The 10904-nt window shown below is 61.2% G+C and overlaps 1 protein-coding gene across 1 annotated transcript; it reads left to right on the top strand.

Annotated features, from left to right (window-relative positions):
* Positions 1 to 1040: 1040 nt before the first annotated feature.
* SHOX (short stature homeobox) lies at positions 1041 to 10584 on the top strand. Its single transcript, XM_032391216.1, has 5 exons — positions 1041 to 1317; positions 4555 to 4763; positions 8622 to 8679; positions 8785 to 8873; positions 10339 to 10584. The coding sequence occupies exons 1-5, from the start codon at positions 1041 to 1043 to the stop codon at positions 10582 to 10584; spliced, it is 879 nt and encodes a 292-aa protein (XP_032247107.1).
* The last annotated feature ends 320 nt before the right edge of the window (positions 10585 to 10904 follow it).

Raw genomic sequence — 10904 nt, forward strand, 5'->3', positions numbered from 1 at the left:
GGCAAAGCGTGGCACAACCAGAAATATCTCTATTTCCCCCCAAATAAATATCGTAGACACCAGGTTCCCTGCACGGCTCTAGAGAAGGCTGCCTCGGTGCCCAGAGGACTGCTGTTTACAAACCAGGTCTCTCTCCGCGCCAGCCGTGGCTGTCTCTGTGTCCGGACCCCCCGCGCTCCGGGTGCACGCGGCCCGGCCGCGTCCCAGTCCCCGGCCTCCGCGGCGCCGGCCCCTCCGAGGTCTGCGAGCCGCTTTTCGCCGCCGCCGCCGAGGTTCCGGCGTCCACGCTCGGGTACACGCGGGCCCCGTTCCTCCCCCTTTCGGGGTCCTCGAGCTGTTTACCGGTCACGCCGTGCGCCCCCGCTCCAACCGCTCGCTCCGCGGGCCGCGCCGCCAGGTCCGGCCCGCAATCCAACCACATCTCAGCGTTGCAGCCGATTCTCGTCTGTGGATCGCGCGTCACCGTCGCCCGGGGTCCCCTCGGCATCTCTCCCTGCATTGCCGCGCGCGCGGACCGACACATCCTGCGGAGACAGGTTCCCGGGCGCGGGGCTGGCTGTTCTCCCGGCCGCGCGGGCCGGCGAGGACCGCCTCACCATCGATAAACTCCTCCTCGAGTGTGCTTTCCGCCAGGCATTGAGGGAACGCGGGTACCTGTTCGGGGCGCTGGCGCGCGCGCGCGCTCTCTCCCTTCAAAAAAATTGGATCTTTACCTCTCCGCACCAAGGTGCTCAGACGCCCAGCAGTGATGAAATGAACAGAAAGCCAATTGCCGGACTGGAGGTGGGGGAGAGATAGCACCTCTGCGTGCCCCCGCCGCCGAGCCAGGAGCCGTAATTGCTGCAGACGGGGAGCGCTGGGGGTTGGGCGGACGTGGCCGTGTATAAATAGTGAGATCGCAAATTGAAAGGCATAAATAACAGCAGGAAGGATCTACCCTCACACGGACGAGTCCTCTCCGCGCGGGGAGGCGTGCGGACCACAGCCCGGCTCCCAGCCAGCCCCGCCGAGCCCCGCGGACCCCGCAGCCCCGCGCAGCCATGGAGGAACTCACGGCTTTTGTATCCAAATCTTTTGACCAGAAAAGCAAGGAGAGTAGCGGCGGCGGCGGCGGCGGCGGCGGAAAGAAGGATTCGATCACGTACAGGGAAGTTTTGGAGAGCGGACTGGCGCGCTCCCGGGAGCTGGGGAGCTCGGAATCCAGCCTCCAGGACATTACCGAGGGCAGTGGCCACTGTCCGGTGCATCTGTTTAAGGACCACGTGGACAGCGACAAGGACAAACTGAAAGAGTTCGGCACGGGGAGGGCTGCGGAAGGTAAGCTCGCGCCGGACGCCGCTGCGGGCCCCTCCCGGGGACGGCGTCTCCTCGCCACCGAGCCTGCCCGCCTGGCCCTCGCTCCGCGCGCGGGGAGGCCCCGGGCGCCGTGGCTCGCTCAGAATTCCGCCCCAAACTCTGCATTTACGGCCGCGCTCGGACGGAAAGGCCCCGGCTACCCATCGCCAGTCTTTGCGTAAGAAAGAAAGGAAACGCGGATACAGGAAGGGAGGCCAGGGGGGCCGAGGATGAGCAGGGGCTGGGGCCAAGCGCTGCCTGAGGACTGGCTTCCCCTGGGCGTTGGCACCGGACGTCGCAGCGGGAACTTTCCCGGGTTGGGGTCCATCGGGCGGATGTGCCTGAAAACCGAGGTCGGCTGCAGGGGCTGTTGGGCGCGTTGCCTGTCTGCCGGCCTGAGTCGACTCCCTAGAGCGCGCGAGGAGAGATCCACACGCATCTCTCGCAGCGCCCACCCCCTCCCGCGTCCCGAGCGTTTGAAACGGGCAGGCGTTGAGGACGTGCTGGCCGGTGGGCCCGGAGCTAACGCGCGCACTCGCCGCTCCTGCCTGCCGAATCCTCTCCGCGCTGTTTCCTCTTAGGGAAAACTTTCCCCTTGAACCTTGAGACTTGATCTGGGCTGACGCGGGCCTCTAAATTAAAACCACTCCCGCGCCCGCAGGTGGTCAGGGTCTGGACGCGAAGTGAGGGGCCCTGGGAAGCTCGTGGCGGGGCGCGCGCGGCCGCTCCGACCCCAGGCTGTCAGAGCGCAGCCGGCCCTGCGCCGGGCGGACGGCGCGTCCTGGGCCTGGGCCTCCTTCTTTTCCAGATAACGTTCGCCGCGGTTCGCCCTGTTGCTGAATCGGGGGGGGGGGGCACGGCAAGTTTATGGGGGCTCTCCCAGCTGGGCAGGGGTTATCCCAACCTCGGGGATCTCTGAGCAAACAGGGCAACCAGCAGCGGTAAATCAGAGGCATAAAATGGGCTGGATTTCTCAGGGGGCACAGTTTGAAACTGCTCGGAATGTCTATTTTTCATTACAAAGAGGAAATACAGAGCCTTACCATTCGCCTCCTCCGGCCCTGTTCCACTCGCTGTCAGCGTGATGGTCCCCCTACAAGTAGACCTCCCCCCCCCCACACACACCTCCCCCGACTCAGGAAGCCCACGTCTTCTGCTCTTTGGGACCCTACACTTGGGGTCTCCGAGTGGCAGAGTCCCGGGCCATGGCCTTGAAACGTTGCCGATGACCCAGATGTCTTTCAGAGGCCTTGACCCGTGGAAGCAGCAAGCTGCCAGAGGCTTACAGATCCGCCCCTGACCGCTGGCCGCCCAGGTGGCCTGGGCTGGACCTGTCTTACCTCAGGGTGCCCCCCCTTGGGCACTGCCGGGTACCCCTGACTCTATAATTCATACAGAGTTTGCTTTAATGAAGACACAGCAGTCAGCTGGGTGCGACTCAGGGCCTACACTGAAGTTCTACATGACAGCACCCAGGGCTGACCTCCACGGCTCCTGACCGGTTCCCCCCAAGTCCTTCCTAGAGGTCGGCCCCTCCTTGTCCCGCCTGCCTCCTTTCAGCCTGATTGCTGAGGCAGCGGACCCCGGAAAAGGGGGCCTCGGGAAGAGAGTGGAGTGCAGTCAAGGCCTTTGAAAAAGGAGAGAAGAGAACAGGGTTGCCTCCCAGCTGTGCCTTTCCCCCCCTCGGCTGGGTGTACAGACCCCTTGCAGGGCTGAACCCCAGGCTGCATTGGTAAGATGGGAGCCAGATGGAAGTGTGGGAGATCTTGGGGTTCCGGCAGAAACCCGGAGGTCTTAGGCTCCTGCACAGTGGGTCCCGCGTTGCCGAGGAAGGGACTCTGTGGATTTTGCAAAGCCTGCCGCGGGTTCTTAAGGACTTTGAAGGCCAGCTTCTCAGCTGGGATCAATCCCTGGGGTCAGACTTCAGAGACAGGGAGGAAGGAAGAGTGGGGGGGGCGCCTCTAGGACAGGATTTACGACTGGGAAGAAATGGGGTGTTTTTGGAAATGCGATGCTTTCAGGAGGTGGAAGGGAGTTTAAAAACCCAAGCTGGGGTTAAGTGCCCCATGCTCAGGGGTCTTGATGCTGCTCAGGAGGAAGACTCAGGACTGAGCTTCTGGTGTGCAGCTCAGGGATCCTGACTGGGGGAGCAGGGTAGCAGGATTACCCCTCTCCCCACAGCCGCTTTCGGTCTTTCCCTCTTGGTAAGTTTCTGGGCTGAGTCATGCAGACCCCTTCTGTGCTTCAGACCTGGGGGCTCTTTGGCTAGAACCTCCTGAAGCTGGTGTCTTCTTGACAGCAGGGGACATCTAATTAGGGCGCAGAGATGCTCTGTGCCTGTGTCCAGTAGGTTCCCTGGTGCAGAGAAAGCACCGGGAGACCCAGGCGCCGGGGAGGTGCAGCTTCTTACCCGATGCTGGAGCCCCCTCCCGCCAGGAAATAGAGACGCTATCATCGTTTTTGGGCTAAGAAAGTACCACTGTTGGTGCCCTGGTGGGCTGTGTGCCGCACCGCGTGTGAATATATGTGCAACAGAGAGAGACTGCAAGCAGAGGGTGTCTTGTCCCATTGCACCTCCCCCCCAGACACCATGCTGTGCTAGGATAGGAGTTTTGCTCTCGGAGTCTGAAAAAGAGACCAGGGTGGGGGCCGCGTGCGCTCAGCTCCACGGCCTCCTGCGGAGGGAGGATCCGACCCGCCTGGCGCGGCCCCTGTCCCGCTGCGTAGCAGCGGGGGGCGGCGGGGTTCCCGGGCCTGGACCCCAGCGTGGCCTGGGCCCGCCACACACCCTCCGCGGGGCCGACACTCGGGCCACTCTGCCCAAAGTTCTTGGACTTAAAATAATATTTAACACCCCACTCCCGAGAGGCGGGGGGAGGGGGGAGAAAGTTAGGGTATGTCAATATGTCAAGAGGCAAAGTGGAAAAATTAAGGAAACCATGGCAAGACTAGGCCAAGAAACACGGCGCCGCCAATGCCCGAGTTATTACCAAAGAGCGTGTGTTCCCTGGAGTCCGCTTTATCGGCTTGACGCAGCCCCCCCGTCAGGGCGCCTTTGCCGCCGGGGCCCCTTGCTCCGCAGGCACACACTGCGATTTTAGCCGCACCGCGGGCCCCTTTCTCGGGCGCACGGCCCCGCGGGCCCTGGCGGGCAGGGACGCGCAGGGCGCTCTGGGGGAGCCCTGCGCCCTCAGCCCTGTGCCCTCGGCCCGCCCGCAGGTATCTACGAGTGCAAGGAGAAGCGCGAGGACGTGAAGTCGGAGGACGAAGACGGCCAGACGAAGCTGAAACAGAGGCGTAGTCGCACCAACTTCACGCTCGAGCAGCTCAACGAGCTGGAGCGGCTCTTCGACGAGACCCACTACCCGGACGCCTTCATGCGCGAGGAGCTCAGCCAGCGCCTGGGGCTCTCGGAGGCGCGTGTGCAGGTAGGAGCGCGCGGGGCCGGCCCCCGCCACCCGGGCCTCGCGGGGACCCCCGAGCGAGCGCGGCAGCTCGGCCCCGGCTGCAGGCCCCTTCCCGGAGCGCGGGGAGACTGGGAGCGGGCTGGCGCACCGGGCCTTTCGGGTGCGGCCCTCGCAGGCGGGTCGCACGGTTCGTACGAAGGGCGACTGCCCTGCCTGAGCGGGCCGCTCTCCACGTCCAGGTGGTCGGGAACTGGGATGCCTCTTCACCTCTTCCCACTGGTTCTGTTCCTCTCCTCCTCCGTGCCGCGGCCCTCAGCCCCCTCCCTCCCACTCCAGGGAGGGGAGGCGAGGGGCGAGGTGGGGGGAGTCGCGCACACTGGGCATCTTGATGAGCGCGGCTGCAGCCCGCGCGGGGCCGGATTAGCCTGGGCGCGCGGGGCGCGGGGCGGGGGGGCGCGGGCGCATGAATTCATGATGCCCCATCTGGCAAGCCACTGTCGGCGGGGGGCCCTGGGCGTGCACAGCACGTGCGCGGAAGGGACGCTCTGGCAAGCCTTTCCCGGGCGTGAGGAACGTTCCCTTAAATTTATTAATGCATTAATGGGTGGCAAAGATCGGCTTCCAGCTCGCTTCCTCCGGGATGGTGCAGACTCCGCCTGGGAGGTCGGGCCTGGAAGCTCCCTCCTCAAGGCTCCGAGCAGGATAGCAGCGCCAGGGAGAGAAGGAAAGGGGGTCAGCATCCCCGGGCTCTGGGGACCGGTTTTAAATAAACGGAATTAATATTGTCAAGCGGGGAGGGGGGTGGCCGTGAAAATCCCAGCGCTTTGAAGGCCCGGGTTTCCCGCTGCTTAGAAGATCAACACATTCAAACACCACTCCCCTCCCGCCCCCAGTTGACTTAGGAAACGAAAACACAAACGTGTGTTATAGATAGTGTTTTACGAAATTTTTAATTTGAAAAACAATTTTTTTTTTTTTGGATCCCAGCCCCCTTTCCATCTTCCCGCGCGGCTGCCATAAATAATAGGCTTTCTTAGCTTGAAATGCAATATTCCTCAGCCTCGTTCAGCTCTTGTCCGCAGAAGCAGCGGACACAGAATCTTGCTGCAAGGTGGGACCCCCGCCCCCCGCGCCCGCAGAGTAGCCCCGGCCAACCTCTTCCCTGAGGGTCCAGGCGGTTGGCTCATCTGTGGCCCCAGCGAAGGGAGGTGGCTGAGGCTGAGGGTGTCTTTTCCGGCTGGCCACCCTTCTCGGGAAAGATGGATGGGGCTGCACCGTATAAATTAATGAAAAGATTAAACTTTCGCTGAAGGGGACATCAACTTTTATGTCATCTTCCCGGTGTCTTTCTGCCTGGGATCTGTAATATCTCCCAGGCCTTGATGTACTGTTTCTATAAAAATAAATTACTTCTAATTTAATTCTACACTATTTCTTTCAGCAGTCTATTACGGAGTAACACCTTAGCAGGAGGGACGGAGTGGCAGGAAATTGGTTCTCGGGTGCTTGCAGATCTTGAGAAAGCCCTAAAATATAAAGGGGGGTGAGGACTGTAAATAATAATAAAAACAAACATGGGAATAAAATAGAAGAAATCATTTTGTTTTGGCCACGGGGACGAGAATCGCAGGGTAAAGGGGCGGCAGACGGGCTCATAAAAATCAATTAGTTAAAACGAATGGGTCATCCCGCAGAAGGTGCGGAGGTCTGGGGGGGGTGGCAGGAGCAGGGGGGCAAGAAGGGACTCTGGTTTATTCCTGTCTCCGAAGTGTTCGGTAATCCTTTTCGGTACAGCCCGTCCCGTGTTGTGAAAGGATAGAGTTTCAATTTAGTGTGGAAATTTGCTGTAAATAAATTGGGGATCCTATGGAAACTGGTCCTTATTAACCTTTTATTTTTACTGTCACCGTGGCACCTCATATCACGCAGCTGTCAGGGTTATAATGGAAAGTTATGAGACCACAGTGAGGAGCACGAGGTAATTTAATTACAACAAATATCTTTGGGTTTATGGCGCAGAGCTAAATTAAATGTCATTATTCACTGTCTGTAATGGAAATCAAAAAGAAATCAGATTACACCATTTGTGAAAGAAATCAGTGAGTGGCCCTTAATGAAGATATAACCGCTTAACCAGTGTACTGCACTTTACTTAGCATATTCAGGACTAATTGGAATTGATCGTGAATCACCCCAAGACTGATTTATTATCGCCTCGCGCACTGGCTAATTCATCACTTTTATTCTTCATAATCGCATTGCCCCCCCCAACCCCCCACACCCCCACCACACGACGGCGCTGAAAAGAAAGTGAGCTTTGCTTGCCAGATTTCAAGAGGATTCTGTTTTTGAAAAATGCCCTTCCAGGGCGCAGAGTTTGCTCTCCTGAAGACTGGGTCCGACCCCGAGGAGAGGGAGGAGCTCAGGACCGGGTCCAAAGGGGTCCAGTTCGACCAGGGGTGGTGGCGATGCCGGGGGTGGGGGTGGGGGTTGGACGTGGAGGCTTGTTCTGTGTGTGGGGAGGAGAGGAGGAATGTCAGTGCAGGCTTTGCAAATGCAAGGGAAGGTTTGTGGACTTGGACTTGGGTGCAGAGGGAGAGGGGTGACAATTTGGGGATTACTTTTCAGGGGAACAAGCTTAAACTTTTCCAAGCTCCCTGTAGCCCGTTGGCATGAGCTTTGGAACCTTCTGGAAAGCCAGTTCTCACAGGCGGGCGATGGCTCAGCTGTGGATAAAAAGCCTCCTCTTAAGAGTCTGGGAAGGAAAAGTTAAGGTTTCCAGTCTCCCGAGTGTGCCGAGGTTTCCCCGTGCGTGGTGGGGGTCTGGAGGGGGGGCAGCCCCACGCCCTGCTTGGAGCAGCGGGTCCTCAGGCACAGGGTCCTCAGGCACCGGGGCAGAGTAGCCCAAGGGAAGGGTTTCTTTGTGCCAATTATTCCGCGTGGTCACTGACCACCATCTCGGCCATGAAGGTCAGTGAGAGTGGCAGGAGAGCTTCCGGAGGAGAAAACGTTAGGAAAAATTCAGTGGCTAAGAATTTGGAGGGAGGGGCCTCCAGATTTCGTCAGGCAGAGCCTGAGGGCAACGGTGTTCAAGGACCAGAGCTGTCTGGAGGAGAGGGGGAGTGTGTGACCTTGGGGAGCGGGGAGGAGGCTTTTTTGGGGGGGAAATCCTGTGCACCCGAATTTTGACATCAGACCTGTGCATCTAGCTGAACTGGGGAGGGTCCCACAGATATCCTTTTTCCAAGAATTAGATTTTTTTTTTTTTTTTTTTTTTTAGAGAAGCTGGTGCCTGAAATTATGGGGGTGCCCCGGCCTTTCTGGATCCAGGATGTTCATGACTCCTTAATATTAACGGGGACCCTCCAGGCTTCCAAGGAGGGCATGGAAGTTTCTGGAGCCGGGGTGTCCAGATTTCGACTGGGGAAGGGGTTGCAGTTGAAGCTACTTATCAGCCTGTGTGCCCCCTTTGTTGGCCGCTAAGGTTTCAGAGGGGGAAGGTCAGGCTCTCCCAGGGGCTGGCAGAGTGGAGCAGGGAATGCCCACACTGATCATGGAAAGTTCTCGAATCCGCCCTGCACTCCTTCACTCGATGTGGATGTTGAGGCTCACCTTGGGGACCAGACAGGGCCCAGAAGTGAGTTTGGGAATTCCCAGCTCTAGGTCGCCAGGTATGGTGGGGCTGGGTTGGGAAAGGAGGGGGCGCGGGAGATGGCTCTATTGCGCCCTGAGTCGCACCAGCCTCTGCGCCTTGGCGCCTTGGGAACCGCGCGCGCCCCCCGCGCCGCCGCGCCTGCCGTCGTGGGGGCGAGAAGCCCCAGCTTCGGAGGAGGCCGGCAGGCTCACGGGGCTGCGCGCGTCTGTCTGCTCTGTCCTCAGGTTTGGTTCCAGAACCGACGAGCCAAGTGCCGCAAGCAAGAGAACCAGATGCATAAAGGTGGGTGGTGCGGAGGCTGACGGTGGAGGTGGGCAGCGCGTGCAGCGGCCGCCGGGGTGCGCAGAGGACCCTGGCGGGCTTTATGGCTCCTTTCTTCCCTTGCAGGCGTTATCCTGGGTACCGCCAGCCACCTGGACGCCTGCAGGGTGGCGCCCTACGTCAACATGGGCGCCCTGCGAATGCCTTTCCAACAGGTAGCCCGTTTTTCTTCCTTGTGAGCTGCGCGCGGGGGCCGCCACCTCCCCGCCTCCCTGGCGTCCTGCTTCCCCCGGCTGCTCCCGCCCCCGCGGAAGAAAGGCTGCCGCCTTTACAAGGGGGCATTTATAGACCCGTTGGCACGTATTAAAATCACGCTGTAAAACTCCAAGACTCACCTTTGGGAGGGCCAGGAGAGAAACCCAAACACAATTTTACAAAAATCGGAGTGAGAAAAAAAAAAAAAAAATCCCACCCACCCAGGCTGCCTGGTTGGGAGTGGAGGGGCGGGGATGCTCGCACTTGGGTGTGAGGCCCTGCGTGTATACCCAAACCCCAGCTGGCCTGCCCCATGGCCTCAAGGGGAGGTGTGTGCACCCCGCTGTAGCTGGGCCTCGCTCTCCAACTCAGAGCTGGGATCCTCGGGCTCAGGATCTCAGGATCCCCGTGCGCAAAGCTGCTCTGCGTGGACGTGGGGTGGCTAGGGTGTCAGAAGGCCCCAGGGCTGCGCCCGGCTTGGGGCCAGCTACTGGTGGATGGTGGAAGCTGCGTGGGGAGGCCCAGGGTGAGAGCGCAGAGCCCACGCGTTCTCTGCCTCGCCCCAGCGCAGGACTTGGGGGTGCTCCCGTTGGGGCCCCAACGTTGCGGGACGTAGAGCGCATACGCCGGGGGAGCAGGGGTGCTCTGGGTGGAGCTGAGGCGTGGCCACCACCGCATCGAGCGGTTTTGCTCCAAGGATCAGGCCTGGGTTTATATTTGGATCCGTGTTTGCTAGGGGCCTCTGCGGCTCAGCTAGGGCGTGGGTGGTGGTGGGGGGGGGTCAATGAATAGACACCCGAGACTTAGAGCGGGTGCTCGAGCCTTGTGCTCTTGGACTCAAGGAGCCCAAAGCGGTTAAGGGCGTCCAGGGCATGCGCAGGGTCCCTCTCATTTGGCCTCGCCCACTCCGCTCGCGGGGCCCATCTTCCGTCCCCGCCCCCGCTCCATCCTTTCCCCAGGGAGGGGCTCTCTTCATTACAGAACTGCTGCCCCGACTTGGGGTCAGCCATGGGGTCTTTGCTGAAATTCGGCCCTTGGAGCACGGACCTGTCGCCATGCTCCTCATGGATTCAGAGAGGCCCCTGGGAGGGGGTAGTAAAGAGGAGTCCAGAGCCTGACTCGGGGACATCTCACAAGTTCAGGGAAATTGAGGCTTTCGTGAGGAGGGGATGCTGCCGAGGACACGGGTGTGGGCGCCACAGGGGTGGGTGGGTGTGAGGTCTGTTCGGATTCTCCAGCTCTCCTTGTGCACGGCAGTCAGGGGCCCCGGCGTTCACGGGTGTCCAGAGGACAGTTCCGACTGCCCTGGCAGGTGGAGGCTGGGTGGTGGTCCCCGGGGTGCGGGAAGGGGACTCCCAAGGGTCCGTCGGGGCGGGAAAGCCCCGCTCCTCAGCCGTCCTAACTGTGCCAAGTCTGCCCTCCCAGGTCCAGGCGCAGCTGCAGCTGGAAGGCGTGGCGCACGCGCACCCGCACCTGCATCCACACCTGGCGGCGCACGCGCCCTACCTGATGTTCCCGCCGCCGCCCTTCGGGCTGCCCATCGCGTCGCTGGCCGAGTCGGCCTCGGCCGCTGCTGTCGTGGCCGCCGCCGCCAAGAGCAATAGCAAAAACTCCAGCATCGCCGACCTGCGGCTCAAGGCGCGCAAGCACGCCGAGGCCCTGGGGCTCTGACCCGCCGCCCGCCCCGCGCCCAGCCTCGGCCCCACGACCCCGCCCGCGCTGCGTCCTGCACTCGAATCCTACGCGCCCCGCGAAGGCCGCACGGACGTCCTGGAGCGAGGGCGCGGGCCCTGGCGCAGCGGCCTCCCCGCCTAGGGCTGCCCGGGGGCCCACCACTGGCCCAGGGAGGGGGCCTCCCGGGACCTCACGACCCCTGCAGACCCTCGCAGAGACTGTGCGGAAGAGAGCAGGTGACGGTCAGACCAGCTAACCCAGCCCTCGGCCACGCGGTCTGTGCGTCCTGGGACCCTCGGCCACGTGGAGCCCCGTGC

The sequence above is a fragment of the Phoca vitulina genome, unplaced genomic scaffold, assembly GCF_004348235.1.
Source record: "Phoca vitulina isolate PV1807 unplaced genomic scaffold, GSC_HSeal_1.0 scaffold60, whole genome shotgun sequence".
Classification (NCBI taxonomy): Eukaryota; Metazoa; Chordata; class Mammalia; order Carnivora; family Phocidae; genus Phoca; species Phoca vitulina.

What these genes read in the sequence shown, in the direction of transcription:
- SHOX (XM_032391216.1), top strand. Translation starts at nt 1,041, where the DNA reads ATGGAGGAACTCACGGCTTTTGTATCCAAATCTTTTGACCAGAAAAGC. An exon ending in CACGGGGAGGGCTGCGGAAG is followed by an intron (nt 1,318 to 4,554) that starts GTAAGCTCGCGC and finishes GCCCGCCCGCAG; the next exon opens with GTATCTACGAGTGCAAGGAG. An exon ending in TCTCGGAGGCGCGTGTGCAG is followed by an intron (nt 4,764 to 8,621) that starts GTAGGAGCGCGC and finishes CTCTGTCCTCAG; the next exon opens with GTTTGGTTCCAGAACCGACG.